Below are 15,867 nucleotides of genomic sequence, written 5' to 3'. Positions count from 1 at the left end.
AATTTGTAAGATCTTTTACAAATAACAGAAACTGGTGTAAACTGTCATGCACAATGCACAGAAATTGCACTTTTAAAATCGCATGAGATAAAGGAAGATCCTGTATAACTGTAAAATAGCACCATAACATGGATGAATATATCACTTATCTCATACAGTAATTATCTCGCTCAGTATATTCAGGTTTATTAAGTGTCAGTCAGCACTTTGTCTTGTTGCTCCTATGTAACATGCATTTTGCACATGAAGACTTCAGATGCAAAAGCCTCTAAGTCCGTCTGATGTTTTTCTTTAAAATAAGCATTTTTGTCAGGCTTCTATGTATAGTTTTCTACCTAAGTACCGGTACTTCTGAATGGGCTGAGGCTGGGATTTACTGGGTTCAAAGTGAAAGTATTTTATGAACGTATACTAAATGCGGAGAGCATTCACTCAGTATCGTTATCTCATTTTTGACCGAAGTGGCTTTCAGAGGCTTTTGCATTTGAACTCTTCACATTCTCTCAGATTGGACTCAGAGGTGCCAATTCATGTGTGGAAATGATTCTTCATGCTCCCTCCCAACCATTCTTTCACAAATTGAGCCTGATCTTAACATTGCATCTTGACATCTTGGAATATGACCATAATGTGTCTTCCTACATGATTTAAGAAATGAAAAGCTACACACTCCATCAATAGAGTAACTGTTGCCAAACATATAACATGCTAAAAACATTATAATCACTGCAAAAAGGATCCAATCATATAGACTCTCAAGCATTTGCCTATTTGAAACCAAAAAGCGATTTTTTATTTTATTTTATTTTTTGGCTGGGCAGTGTATTTTGCTGTATAATATTACGTTTGTCAGTTTTATTATATACTGGTTTTACACTGCTCAGGTTTACTTTTTATGTTATGTTATGCACAGTCTATGGACCAGATTTAAATTTCACTGCTGGTTGTATCCTGTATATAACTGTGTATGTGACAAATAAATCTTAGATCTTAACAAACAATTTGTGAAGTACAAAAAAATACATCCATTAAGAAAAGTATTGATCAAGAAACTACCTTTCTGACTCAGTGCAGGCTTATTTCTAGGTACTTCCTACAATCCTAGTGCAAATAATTCCCCTCATTTTACCAAAGATGGGGGGGGGGGCAAGTAGTAATTTTCTAGACGTTGCCACAGATGGCCACCCCTGCTATTAGTAAGCAAATTTAACACAGAATTGTAATTTAAACCACACGGGTTGCTTTTCTCGTACAATGATGTAACTGAGATTGTAACTCTTATTGTGCCCAAGAGTATGATCTATTTAAATCCACTTCATTTAACTTCTTAATCCGCAGCGGATCGTGGGCAGTGGGGTTGACGTGAGTGGGCGTGTCTGTACTTTTATCTACTTTTGTTTTATAAAAAAAATATATAAAATCAACCATCACAAACTATGCATCATTTTAAAGACAAAACACTCAAGATTAATGTTCTGAACTTGTTTTTGCCATAAATACACCAGAGAGGAAAGGGTAGGAAATGAAATGCTGAAACACTCGCTATTTAAACATGAATATAATAAACGCATTTCTCATCTTTCATCTCCTATATCGTTCAGATCAGATCGGACGAAGCCAAGAAACACTCGCATACAGTGTAAGGGTCCACTCTTCAAAATGCATCCCACTTTTTAATCCAAAACAATGAAAATATAGGGGGGAAAAAACAAAAAATCCTCCTTTGTTTGTATGAGCGTTTTGAGTTGGAGTAATCAACCATGTCCATTTTCAATGAAATAATGATTCTAATCTGTTTCTGGCAATATCCCCTACAAGCTTAGAATCTTCCAGTATTGTTAAGCCAACCTGATCTCACAGAATTCCGATGAAATGAACACGGGTCCCTTAACTCAAAATCCGTGGCAGTTTCACGGAATCGTCGAAAATTCCGTGATGGGTCCACGGAAGTGATGCCTATATAAGTCAATGACAGTATTCAGACGCGTTGGGCATGGTTATCATCATGAAACTATGATTTTTGCCATTATGACATGGAGTGTGATTCTCGATTTAATCAGCCAGCATAATTGTATTTATTTTTTACAGTATTTAGACTCCTTTTGAACTCGTAACCCAATCCCTTCCCTAAACCTAACCATTTGTGTATTATAAAAAACAGGATATAACAGGCAGATACAACTGCAGGCACAGTTTATTCCAAAAGTACAAATATTCCAAGTGTTCCGAGGCCAAACGATTAATTTGTGTGAAGAAAATCCCCAAAAGCGATCAGCAGCGTCGAGTCCATCCGCCAAAGATCGAAAATACATTTCAAATTTGCCGCCGGGAGAAACGTTACGTCAGCTTTGACAGCATTGGCTGTCGTATGTCTCGTGACCAATTGCGTCATTACGTCAGCTTTGATTGTAAAATGCCATTGGCTCTCGTGTGTCTCGTGACCGATCGCGTCATGCTAAAGAGTCGTGTGTTTTATTTGAATCAGATATGAATGAGCGTGTTCACGGAGCGGCGGGATCATCATTTTAGCGATTAAAACATTAAGATCAACTCTGTTCTTTACATGAAGACATCGTGTGACTTCAGAAGACTTGGAATGCAACATGAGTTAATACTTTTATACTGTTTTTGGTCAGTTTTTGCAATAAATACCTGTGACTGTGCTTGTATTTGCCTGTTATGTATTTTATATTGTTGAGAGTGGGTAGGTTTAGGGTAGGAGTGGAGTTAGTTGCTCCAAAATATAAAATTAGCCTATAAATAATCATAAAATCGTGTCTGTTTTTTACTGTCATTGACTTGCATATGAATCACTTCCGTGGACCCATCACGGAATTTTCGGCGATTCCGTGAAACTGTCACAGATTTTGAGTTAAGGGACCCGTGTTCATTTCACGGAATTCTGTGAGATCAGGTTGTGTTAAGCCCTCCCTCGTCTCTCTCCTTCACCCATGGTTTTAGTTGGATAAAGGCAGTCAATGCCTAGCCAATGCCTTGCCAGCAAAGTTTTGATGGATGGACGTAGTAACCAATCAAAAGGCGGCATCTTGCGCAATTTTTGTCAACAAATAATGCTGCGCTGCGTCCCAATTTGCATACTATCCGTACTAAATATTCGAAAAAAGTATTAGTAGCCTATGTCCCAAATCGTAGTATGTTGAAAATAGTTTTCCAAAGATTCCCGGATGGTCTACTATTTCCGGTCAGAATTCGGCTGATATTGCCCACAACCAATTGCAAGATGGACGAGGATTCGATTCGAACTACAAACGCGGATATAAAGTGTTAAAAAACTACAAACATGATGGTTATGTGAGTCCTGCGGTAGAGAGGGTTAGATAAAGGGGTTTGACTGAGCAATTATCAGTATTTAACCTGACGAAAAGATATTTATTCAATATTATCCACATTATATTTCACCTGCAGCATTGTGAACTTTTGTAATGATACGTTTGGTCATTAACTTTTAAATGCATCATTATATTTAAACTGCAAACACATGAGAGGAGTCTCTGCATCATGGCAGATCAACGTGCTACTACATTTCTCTCCGATACGATAGGAAATTAAATTGAATGTGGAGGATTTGAACGGCAGTGACGGGATGCACGTAACTAAGCAACAGAGTCCGTTATATATGACGAAGTAGTATGTCCCAAAGCTTGCATACTCTTCTGCTACACACTCAAAAGTATGTACTTTTTCTTCACAAAAAGAGTACATACTTTTAGGTCGTAGTATAAGTAGGTGAATTGGGACGCAGTGGTTACGTCTTTATTCCCATTCACAAACCGGCACACGCTACTCAGTTTACGCACACACCGGATAGGAACACGCAGACTCGATGACAGTTTTTATCAACTAAATGAACCAACGGAACCACTGGTGGCTAATGCTGATTTCGCAAAACGCACCATGGGAGAAACTGGAGCAGCCACTGTTTAAGTGCCTTGCTTAAGAACACAATATCAGTATAATTGATCCAGTTACCTTCTATTACCACCTCCGTGGCTGTAGTTGCATCGTATTAGTAGGCTATTACAGCAGATCTACAGTCAGGTCCATTTAGGTAAACTATATTTGATTTAAGGTTTTGTTCATTAAGGATTGTTTTACTCTTTGCATATGCACATAAGAAAACCCTCAGAAATGTAAAGTTTCATTGTATGTCATTATCTGCAAAAAAAATAAAAAATACTGACAATAATTAACACTGTTAGATAAAGGCTATTGGTCACATCAGACTGCACCAGTTATTCATACTCGCTGCAAGAGCAATGTGTGGGAGTTCAGTTCATACTTAATTCAGCAAGGTGTGAATGAAAGCCCACCCCAGAGTCCTGGCCACTATATATCAAACCAGTTTAATATTTTGAGCCAATTTTAGAACACTTTTTATTTGTCATGCATCTTCTAGCAATGAGGCGCATGTTTCTGTGTGTGTTGTGCTCAGAACAACTTGAAAGTCTATTAGTGTGTGATCCTCAGTTGTGTATGATGCCCAGTTTTTCAGCAAGTGTATGAAGTCAATACATTGTCAATCTAAGTCATGTAGTGTGTTCCATTATGGAGTTTATTTGATTTTCTAGCTGTTAGCGAAACACAGAACATAGAAAAATAGAACAAAGTTTCTATTTAACATTTTGTGCCTCCTGTATTTATGTAATCTCTTCCATTTGTTTCTTTTTTCGAAAGAGATGGGTTTAAGTGTCTTTTTCACTAAGATGGAGAGGACTAAATGACAGCCGTGGGTGGGATAAAAATGAGAAACCGTATCACTAGGACGGGAAATGAGAGGGATGAATTTACAGTGCTTTATATGCAAATATATGTTTATAAAAACAATGGAATTCTACATTTCTACATTAAAAAAAATAGAATGCCAAAATCTTGGGTGCTTCCTTAGGATTGCTGGATGGCATTGCCCTTGGCTATACGACCGATTAGAGGCAAGGCTCTGAGTTCCGCACGGAAGCTGTGATTGAGCCAACAGTATATAAAGGGGTTATAGCAGGTAGAGCTTATGGCCAGCCAGTGGAAAGTAAAGTACAGGGCATTATTAGCCTGGATCATTTTACTTGACAGCAGCACAACATAACAGTTTAGAGGAAACCAGCAGACTGCAAACACAGCCACCACTGCGATCAGCATTTTCAAAGTCGTCTTCTTCCTCCTACGATGAGCGGCCGATTGAGCCAGTGTGACGTCACCGACGGCATTCCGGAACCAAACCTTCTTGGCCACCACAAGGTACGATAAGGAGATAATCGCCAAAGGCAATACGTAGAGGAGGACAAAGGAGGCAAGATCCAGGTATTTCCAGAAGAGATCAGAGGGATGAGGGAAGCTGGGCAGACATACCATCCGTACTCTGTTATTGCTAAAAGAGACAAGAAGAGAAATCTTTCAAATGGATTGTTCACCCACAAAATGAAAATTCTGATATCAAACCCTCAATTTGTTCCAAGACTTTGGTTAATCTTTGGCTTGCTTAGTTGGGGACACTTAATGTTCAACAATATTATTGACTTGACTATGCGATAGTCGCGTATATAAAGTGATATGTAAATAAAGATGACTTGACTTGACTTAAAACCTGAGAGGTTTTTGTCCCAAGTCTTGTAAGATATGGGGTGCGTTTCCTGATAATGTCTCTTAGCACTCTACGAAGACTCTAAAAGTATACCTTTTCTAGGCTTGTTCCCTGAACTATACCTTAGTACAGGGATTCTCAACCCTGGTCCTTGAGGGCCACTGTCCTGCAGAGTTTAGCTCCAACCTTGATCAAACTCACCTACCTGTAGCTTTCTAGTAATCCTGAAGAGTTTAATTAGCTGGTTCAGGTGTTTTTGATTAGGGTTGGAGCTAAACTCTGCAGGACAGTGGCCCTTCAGGACCAGGGTTGAGAACCCCTGCCTTAGGAGGTTACTTAAGGTAAACCTTCTTACGTGTAGCGTTACCAGGTGCTGTCCATGGCGGTGGTGCTGAATTAGTTGATATAGAGGGCTCGAGAATTGATGGAGCAGGATGTTCGTGACTGAGTGAATGCACCGTCACGTGAGGGGGTAGCTCCATCGAGTTTGTCTCGACAAAGTCGGACCAACAAGATCTAAAAACTGCTGAATTTGGTGCTGTGGAAGGCAATTTCTTTTTTTGAATTGGAGCTTCTGACATGGTAGCCCGGGGACTAAAAGTTTTCACGGATGAAATAGTGCACATACACTAAATGGCTCCATGGACGGCGCCTTCTTTGATTCAGCACAACTATTCGCTGTATCGCTGCCATAGTTCGAACAAACTCCCTACCACAATCATTCCATTTATATAGACTCCTAAGCCTTAACTGCCAAATGGTTTGCCAGCTGATGTACCTTTGGATAATATAATTAAAAAGCTAACAACCATCAGTGTAATGACAATTTTATTCTTTGCATGAAAACACTTCAATTAGCCTAATTGAACACTGGGTGTATTACAACTTCAGAATTATATTCATATAGACTGAGAAGCTTTTTGCACAGCAGTGGCCACTATAGCCACTGACAGGAGTGAACTGTCAACAGTTATAAGGTATAGCTAAGAGTGGTCCTACCTAGACCAACCTTACGAACGCAGAAGGTAACTAAGAACGTTTCGGCAAACATGTATTAATGTTAAGGTACAGCTTAAGGTATAACCATGTAGCTTTAAAAAGGTTTCGGGAAACGCACCCCTGATTGCTTTATATTTTTACATTTACATTTATGCATTTGGCAGACGCTTTTATCCAAAGCGACTTACATTGCATTCAAGGTACACATTTTACATATTTGTCAGTTCTTGCTTTCCCTGGGAATCGAACCCATGACCTTGGCGTTGCTAGCGCCATGCTCTACTGTTTGAGCTACAGGAAAGCTATATGATTATATGATTGACAGATTTCATATATTTATTTACATCTAAGCAATGATCAACATACATAACCAAGGCACACTGGTAAACATGGAAGCTCAAACATACATGCATGATGCTCAAGAACCAATGAGATTTGTCCCAGCATGTGACACATGCACAAGCTTCCGTGTTTGCCTATGTCCAAGACTTGGATTAAACAGCTCGATTTATTTGGATTTGTTTTATGAAGTCTTTATGACCTTTTGGATCTTTTAAGTTTTGGTTACCTGGACATTCAATGGAGGGACAGAAACCTCTCAGGTTTCATTAACTTCATTTGTGTCTAATGCTGCCTTCACGTGCTATCGGAAATTTGATAATTCCCACTTCTGAAGTCGAGATTACGAGCTCATCCCATTAAAATTTCGAAAGTGGAGTGCGTTCATGTGCAATTTTTACCTAGGAAACTCGTATTTACGATAATTCCGAGAGCACGTGAAGGCAGCATAAGTCTCATGGGTTTGAAATTACATGAATGAGTAAATGATGTCAGAAGTTTTATTTTTGGGTGAACTATCACTTTAACATCACAATATTGTTAAGGAGGAAAAGCCGATTACACAACATTGTTTTCAACTAAAAACGGAAGACTTTTAATGTTTTTTTGCACCTGAAAAACAAACTTTTGAAAGCAGGTTTCAAAGTGCACGTTTTTGAAAACGGCACCCTTACCATCTTCGTGTAAACTACAAAAAATCTGTGAAATCTGTGACGTCATGCAAAAATACAGATGAGAGGATACAGATTTTAACAGTAAGAAATAAGGGGAGCATACAGACCATCACCAGTGGTTACACAAATTAACACAATATAAAATTGTCATCATGAAAAAGTAAAGGTTCCTTACAACAGACTCAAGGATAATATACTGTATGTTTTCGAAGCCTGTGTTCAAAAGTAAAAAAAAAAAAAAGAAACAAAAGGGACTTTATATCAGAGGAGAACATTCTAAAATTGGGATTACAGTGAATGTTTCTGGCTTTGTGAAGATTTAACCAGAAGACAAAGTAATACAGTATTATCAAGATTAACATCCTTAGAATGAAAATCGGTCCAAAATAATTATAGATTATGTAATTTCTATAGGCATGTGCATTCGGCTCGAGGGCACTGTAGTAAAAGAATGCGTATGTGCACAGGCGTGTATTCTTTCTTTACAAAGTTGTTGATATCGGCGACTAATTGTCTGGCATACATAATACGGCATTATTAGCTATTTTTGCGGATTCGTGTGAACGGGGATCGTTTTGAATAATTGTCATCTGCAGTGTTGGGGAATTACTTTGAAAAGTAATGCATTACAATATTGTGTTACTACCTTAAAAAGTAACTAATTGAGTTACTTGGTTACTTTTTAAGAAAAGTAATGTTACATTACTTTTGCATTACATTTTCTCACCTGGGCTGGGCTTGTTGTTTTATTGTTTATTTTTTCAATAACAAAAAAGTTCTATTTTTGTGCAAATGTAAAGATATAAGCCTCAGGCTGAGGTAAAATGCAAATTCACGCATGAACAGTAGAGAGTGCAGCTCTGTTGTGCTGTGCTGCCATTCTGGATAATGGAAGAATAGGACGCAGGGGAAAAAAGTTTTACCAATAAAAACAAAAAATCTAGTAATTTTTGCTCATGGTTTAACTGAATCATCAAAGGTCAGCAGCAAGACATTGGTCAATAAAGGTAGATTAAATGCATAAAAATATTTTTTCTATTTAGTATTGAATTATTGGAGGTTTGCATTGTACTCTCATTTTGCATTTGACAGATTGTATTCATTTTGAGGAGAACTGATGAATCTTTATTGTGCAAGTGAGATGAACAAATGCTCACATTTAGTCCAGAACTACAATAACCATTATGTTTACACACAACAACTCAGCACTTACTCACGATTTTTCTCAACATGGGGACAGGAGAGCTGTCAGTCAAATAAATGTGAAAAAGTAATGCGTTACTTTACTAGTTACTTAGTAATCTGATTACGTAACTCACTTGTGATGCGTTACCCCCAACACTGGTCGTCTGTGCAAAGCGAAAACTTTTTTGATTTTCCACATCGTTGTCGTGTAAACGTAATCCAAATTGCACTTTTTAATCTCATAAGTAGAACTCATACCTCATACGATCAAGGATGGCAGATTAAATACAATGGTAGGCTTCACTGGGCAAAAACCTTATCTCGCTGTAGCACTTATCTCTATTCAGTCATGAGTCATGACTGCAAACACTCCCAATAATTGGAAGGTTTCTCACCTTAAATGCTGCTTTTTTATATTTTTTATTGCCCCTGCACTGTAAAAATGTTTTCAACATGACGTTATAACATTATCAATAATTTGTATCCATTTAAATTGTCACAAAGACATTTTCTCGATTTGCATCATACATAAGAAAGAATAAGAGAAACTTCATACACAAATTCAAAGCGCAGCAGATTCTGGTAGATGGCATGAGGTAGAGAGAAGCAGGACCCCATCGCCCAGATCACACCGATCCAGGCTATGCCCTGAAGCCGAGACATCCGCTGTTTCATTGGATGCATCACCACCTGACGGACAGCAATCATGACTGCACATTGGTATGCACTGATTCATTGAGTTTTGATAAGAGGTGTAAAAAACGATTCACTCTAATGTGTCATTGATAAGATATTACAAAATGCTGTTTGCGAGAACACTTACCTGGTGTCTATCAATGGCGATGGCAACCAGTGTAAGAACAGAGACATGGACAGAACAATACTGTGCAAAGCGGCTCACATGGCACATCACCTTCCCAAACACCCATGTACTGTAAACAAAGCGAACCTGAGAGAACAAGTAAAGTGGCCTTGGATACTGTTGCATGTAAGTATTAAAAAAGCATGCACACATGTGTTCACCCCCACACTCACAGAGAGAGATGAATCATGCACAATCTCTATTTAGCTAAACAACAATAATGCGAGAGACAGCACACACCAACACACTAGCGGAAGTATGCAGCACAATCCTACAAAAACTTTTGTTTGGAGACACCACCAACAAACACCAGTATGAAACTGCTTCATAAATCAGCTCAGTGACAAATAAGGATGTCCAAGAGGATAACAGAGAAATCATGTTTAAAACCCGCATGTGTTAAGTTCTTAAACATTGGTATTGATGTTGGATATGTTTTTAAAAAAACATTAAGGTGTCTAAATGTGTCAAGCCCCAGGAAGTCCCAGAAAAACGGGATTTTTAAAATAATGAATATCTAGTGTTTGACTCGAGTCAAAATCAACTCAGTCAAAGAGGTATAAAATGTGTCCTCTCTGTTTTATGGTTTTCTTGTCAAGAAATGTATTGTCATTTCTTGACAAATAATGGCTTATGTTGCTTATCCAACACTTAAATATATATATATATATATATATATATATATATATATATATATATATATATATATATATATATATATATATATATATATATATATATATATATATATATATAAAAATTAAGAAATAATAATAAATGAACAACTTATACTGACATTTCAAGAATTGTAGCCTTTTTCCAAACAAAGGGCAGTTAGGCTACACATTAACATTAAAATGACTTTTTAAATCGGATATATGCAAGCATGTCCATTAGAAGGCCTATTTTCTTTTTTGTGTGAATTGTGTTTTTTAATGCATTTTGAACAGCTAAATCCAAGATAAGGACTATGAGCAATTGACCGGTAACAAAATTGTCTAGATTTTGAATAGAGAAAAAAAGAACAAGTAGCCTAATAATTGTATTTTAACAATAATATATAGGCTATAATCTTATTCAGGGAATAAGTGAAACTCAAGTAAACTTACCAGTGTAAAAGGCGTGTTGAGTAGAGTTATAAGGATGTCAGCAATGGCTAAATTCATGATGAACAAACTTGTCACTGAGTGCATTCTTTTATTCTTAATAACAACGTGACATACCACCACGTTTCCAAAAAGCGAGATGAGGATAATAACGGAATATGAGACGATGAGCAGTGCTCTGATGGTCGGTCTGTGGGATTCAGACTCGTAATTCGCTCCTCTGTCGTACATCGCGTCCAAAGAGAAATTAAAAAACGTGGAGAAATTCTGCAAGATATAATACTGCGAGAATAAATCCAATGAGGTGTTTCTGAATGTCATCGTAACGAGATTATCCGGAGCAGGTGCCCTGTCAAAAACGCCAATGCGCAGTTCTGATCCACTTTTGGACACAGTTTGGTGTTTGAGTCACCCTGCTGCAAGCCAAACGCTGCGATATAGCGTCAAGTGAAGCGGATTGGATGAAAGCCACGGTTAGTGATGCGTCTCAACCCCTGATCCTAATCACAGTCTTCATTGCCACTTCACTGACTCACACACATACATCAACGGTGAGCACCATCACCACTTCTCATATATAAGGTCACTTTTAATTAAATAACTTTTAACCCTCTATAAAAGATCTTTCTATCAGGCAAATGTAACAATTTACACACACAAAAATTTAGGCATAAACACAAAAGGCATAAACCTTATCTCTCTGTAGCACTTATCTCTATTCAGTCATTAGGTCATGACTGCAAACACTGCCAATAATTGGAAGGTTTCTCGCCTTAAATGCTGCTGGACTGTAAAAATGTTTTCAACATGACGTTATAACATTATCAATCGTTTGTATCCATTTAAATTGTCACAAAGACATTTTCTCGATTTTCATCATACATAAGAAAGAATAAGAGAAACTTCATACACAAATTCAAAGCGCAGCAGTTTCTGGTAGATGGCATGAGGTAGAGAGAAGCAGGACCCCATCGCCCAGATCACACCGATCCAGGCTATGCCCTGAAGCCGAGACATCCGCTGTTTCATTGGATGCATCACCACCTGACGGACAGCAATCATGACTGCACATTGGTATGCACCGATTCATTGAGTTTTGATAAGAGGTGTAAAAAAATGATTCTCTCTAAATGTGTCATTGATAAGATATTACAAAAGGCTGTTTGTGAGAACACTTACCTGGTGTCTATCAATGGCGATGGCAACCAGTGTAAGAACAGAGACATGGACAGAACAATACTGCGATCCTAATCACAGTCTTCATTGCCATTTCACAGACTCACACACATACATCCACAGTGCGCACCATCACCACTTCTCAGCAGTATGCGCCTCACAAAAGGTCACTTTTAATTGAAACCCTCTATAATAGATATTTCTATCAGGCAAAAGTAACAATTAAAAAATAAATGTTGTGGCAGGATTGGTAGGATTTCATAACAGATAGGCTATCATTCCTCTCATATTCTCTCACTTCCATTGAGTGGATCGTTTTGATCATTTTTGCTGTAGGACTCAAAGTTGTAACTTGTGATGTGTGGATTTTGCAGGTCCAATACAAACTGCATTTTTACATAATGTCAATTACCACCAAAATTATTTTATTTCGTCATTGTAGTGTTTTATTACAGAAATAATTTATCTTATATTCTTTCTCACGTAAAGAAAGTAAAAAGGAAAATTCAGCTGAAGCTGTAGGCTATTTTAAACTGTAAATTTGGGGACTGCACCTGGATATATAGATAGTGCTTCAACATAGTGTCACGTGGGGATGGAATGTGGTGTTGTTTTGGGTAAAGACAAAATAATTTAGTTTGGGCCTTTTCAGGCCAGAGAAAGAATAATATTGTTCCCTTTCGAAAGGGAACTCGCGCTGCGTCAGCTTGACGCTACGGGGAACGCCTTCAGCGTGACAGGTGTCTGAATCACAATCGAATCACGTCAATCCTATTGACCGGCGACAGCCCATGACATCATCAAAGTGCGACCAGGAAGTATATAAGGGCGCCTTACCAACATGACACCGCTTCTTCGTCTTCAGGGACTGTTTGTCTGCTTCGAGAGAAAGAATCACGAAAGCTACAATGAAACACACAGGGAAGTCCAAGCATAACTTCCGGAAGTGCGCGGATCCGTGTCCCAGGTTCCTTACACCTGAGGACACACATACCCTTTGTGTGTTTTGTCTGGGGGAAGAGCACGCGCGGGAGGTTCTCGAGGGAGCCTCCTGTGCCAACTGCGAGCGTCTTCCCATCCGGACGCTCCGCTCTCGTCTGGCCCTCTTCTCGAGGGAAGTGGGTCCAGCTTCTGGGGACGGTCCCGCCGGTGCTGAGGCCGAGCGCCGGCTACAATCATGGGGTTCCCAGATGGATCTGGCTCATCGTCTAGAGAGAGGCGTGGTTCTCTCTGACGATCGGTCAGATCGCGAGGGGCAGCTGCCGGGGGAGGAGTCAGACCTTTCCTCCCTTTCGTCAGCTGGTGTTCTTCCGGATGAGCAAGGGGTAGCTGAGCAGGGTGGTGACGAAATATCAGCTGAGGCTGAACCCTCTCAGCCGCCCTGCCCCGTGTATGACGAGCTGCTGGAAGTGATGGAGCGTGCCACTGCTAGACTGCAGCTACAGTGGCGGCGCGCGAGGAGAGAGCCCGCGCGTTCGAGCCGCCTCGACGATCGGTTTCTCTCCGACGTCAATCCAGCAGCTCCCGGGAGCCTTCCATTCCTCCCCGATCTTCATGATCAGATCTCGGGGGCATGGAAGAAGCCGTACTCGGCCCGGATCTTTCGTTATCAGCGAGGGAATTTCGCTGATGTCGAGGGATCCGCCGAGTCCGGTTATGTGTCGATGCCACCAATCGACGAGACGTTCGCGAACTATCTCGCGTCTGGGAGGCCATCGACACTGACAACTCCCGCCCTGCCCTCTAAGGCGCTGAAGACCACCTCGCGCCTTAATGGCAGGGCATACACGTCGGCAGGTCAGGCTGCGTCGGCATTGCACACTATGGCGGTGTTGCAAGCTTACCAGGCTGATCTGCTGAGGGATCTCGATCAGGGGGAGGGCCTACCCCCTGATGCGATGGCCGAGCTGCGTCGCACCACAGATTTTGCTCTCCGGGCTACCAAACAAACAGCGGTCGCCATCGGTCGTTCGATGGCGGCCATGGTGGCCATGGAGAGACATCTGTGGCTGAACCTGGCGGACATCGGGGGGAAAGAAAAGACCTTTCTCCTCGATGCCCCGGTCTCGCCCTCTGAACTCTTCGGCACCTCCGTCGAGGCGGTGGTGGGAAGGTTTAGAGAGGCGAGGGCGCGCTCGGCGGCATTTAGATCATGCATCCCGCGGAGATCCGGGGCGGCACCCAGACAGGCGGGAAGCTCCGGTCCGTCACGGTCTGAGGACTGGCGGCAGGACCAGCGAGCCAGCGTCGCTTCTCGCGCGCCCCCTCCTGGTTGGAGCAGGGCGTGGAAAAAGCGTGACTCCCGCACTCAGAAGAGGAAGGACGTCGGACAAGTGACCCGGAACCAGCGCCGTGGAGGGCCACGTTGGGATCAGTCTCCGCCTCCGAGGAGGCGCTAGACTAACGCAGGCCCTTCCTCCTTCTAATAATTCCCTTTTCCCCTACGCCTCTTACATCAGGCGGTGGGCCCGTGATGAGCGGGAAAAGGAAGTACCCCAATCTCTGACGGCCCGCCAGGCCTGGTGTGTGAGAGCGCCCTCGAGCGGGTCGGTGGTAATGCTGCACCTAAGCACACACATTATGAATAAAGATTGTGGTTGAATATCAATGGCGCGCTGCAGGCGAGCGGGTAAGTCCCCTGTGGGGAAAATATTAATACATTTTCTGTTCCATGCTCCCTGCTGAGGATTTCGGGATCACTTTGGAGTAGTTGGATATTTCTGTGGACGGCCAGAACGAATGCAATTTACAAGCCAGTTGCTTTAAAAGTATATTCAGCAGGTTTTTGCAAGCGCTGTTGATTATGTTTTTTATCTCTAAAAAAAAAAAAAAAACGGGAATATCACCGGCTCATTCCTGCGGGTGTGTAGCGCTTTTCTCTGAATATAGGAAGGCTGCGTGTAAGAATTCCCAGCTTCAAGCTTGTAACTGGTAGCCACCTCAAGGTAGAGCGGCCTGCGTCCTCTCTCAGTGTAAGACTGGCTAGAGAATTGGGATCAGACTGTTTCAACTACAGCTAGATCTAAAAAGAGCCCATTAAAACAAAACAGGTTTAGATCTATTTTGGCCTACGCTTCTAGGGTAAAAAAAAAAAATTTTCCCTAATGTAGCCGTCTCTTACGTAGAGTCGTCCGGCCAAGGCCCGCCCCCTTTTCTGTGTTCGGGGTTTTTTACTAGCAATACAGATGGTGCTGTGCAGTATGTGATAGCGACCTAGCCAGTGGTCGCTTGGAGGGGTAGGCCATCCTTTTTGTTTGGTGTAAGGATGTTGTATATGTTGTTCAACTTTGCCCTCCAGAGCTAGTTGTTTTAAGCCGCCAGTTCTTTGGAATTATACCTGGCATGTGGCAGTACTCCTCTGTTAAAACAGGGTAGATTAGAGTATTTCGCTAACCTAGCTCTGTATCATTCTGCCTCACCCATGGCTTGGGTTGAGCGGCACTTCCTAACTTTTGTAAAAAAAAAAAAAAAAAATGGTATGGTAGTGAGCTCCCTTGTAGCCAGAGCATTGCCATGGCTGACGCCCTTGCATTTAAACGATAGGCCGCTTCAAAAGCTAGGTCCTTCATTGGGCGGGTGGCGTACGTGGTACTCCCCCCGTTTAGGGGGTCCAGGGCGTTGTTTTGCCGAGTATCCTGTCATGAGTAATGTAATTAGGTTCCAGAGCTTGTAGGCGCTGCTGGTAAGACTGCAACTGTCATACAGTAGGCCCGAAAAGTGGGCCGCTGGGATGGATTAGCCCCAGGTTGGGACCTTGGAGAACTTGGGCAGTCTGGGCAGTAGACTCCGGGTCAGGTGGTAGGCCTCAGTAGGCCTCCTTGCGAGTGAGTCCCGACGTTGGGGAGGTTAGCGATTAATAGCTGCAACCTAGATAGGTAGTCAGCTTTGGAAAGTAGGCCTTTTGCAAAGTCGGCCCCTTTTGATTGCTATGTG

General features: G+C 41.3%; 1 protein-coding gene across 1 annotated transcript; it reads right to left on the bottom strand.

Annotated features, from left to right (window-relative positions):
- Positions 1 to 4,902: 4,902 nt before the first annotated feature.
- On the bottom strand, positions 4,903 to 11,079 carry gpr83 (G protein-coupled receptor 83; the record flags this gene model as incomplete). The annotated part of the gene is made up of 4 exons (XM_079814677.1): positions 4,903 to 5,380; positions 9,347 to 9,480; positions 9,614 to 9,739; positions 10,762 to 11,079. The coding sequence occupies 4 exons, from the start codon at positions 11,077 to 11,079 to the stop codon at positions 4,903 to 4,905; spliced, it is 1,056 nt and encodes a 351-aa protein (XP_079670803.1).
- Between the last annotated feature and the right edge of the window lie 4,788 nt (positions 11,080 to 15,867).

Source organism: Gobio gobio, assembly GCF_949357685.1.
Source record: "Gobio gobio genome assembly, chromosome: 4".
Classification (NCBI taxonomy): Eukaryota; Metazoa; Chordata; class Actinopteri; order Cypriniformes; family Gobionidae; genus Gobio; species Gobio gobio.
Note: the sequence above shows the minus strand (reverse complement) of the source record. Positions and strands in the feature narration are given on the sequence as shown.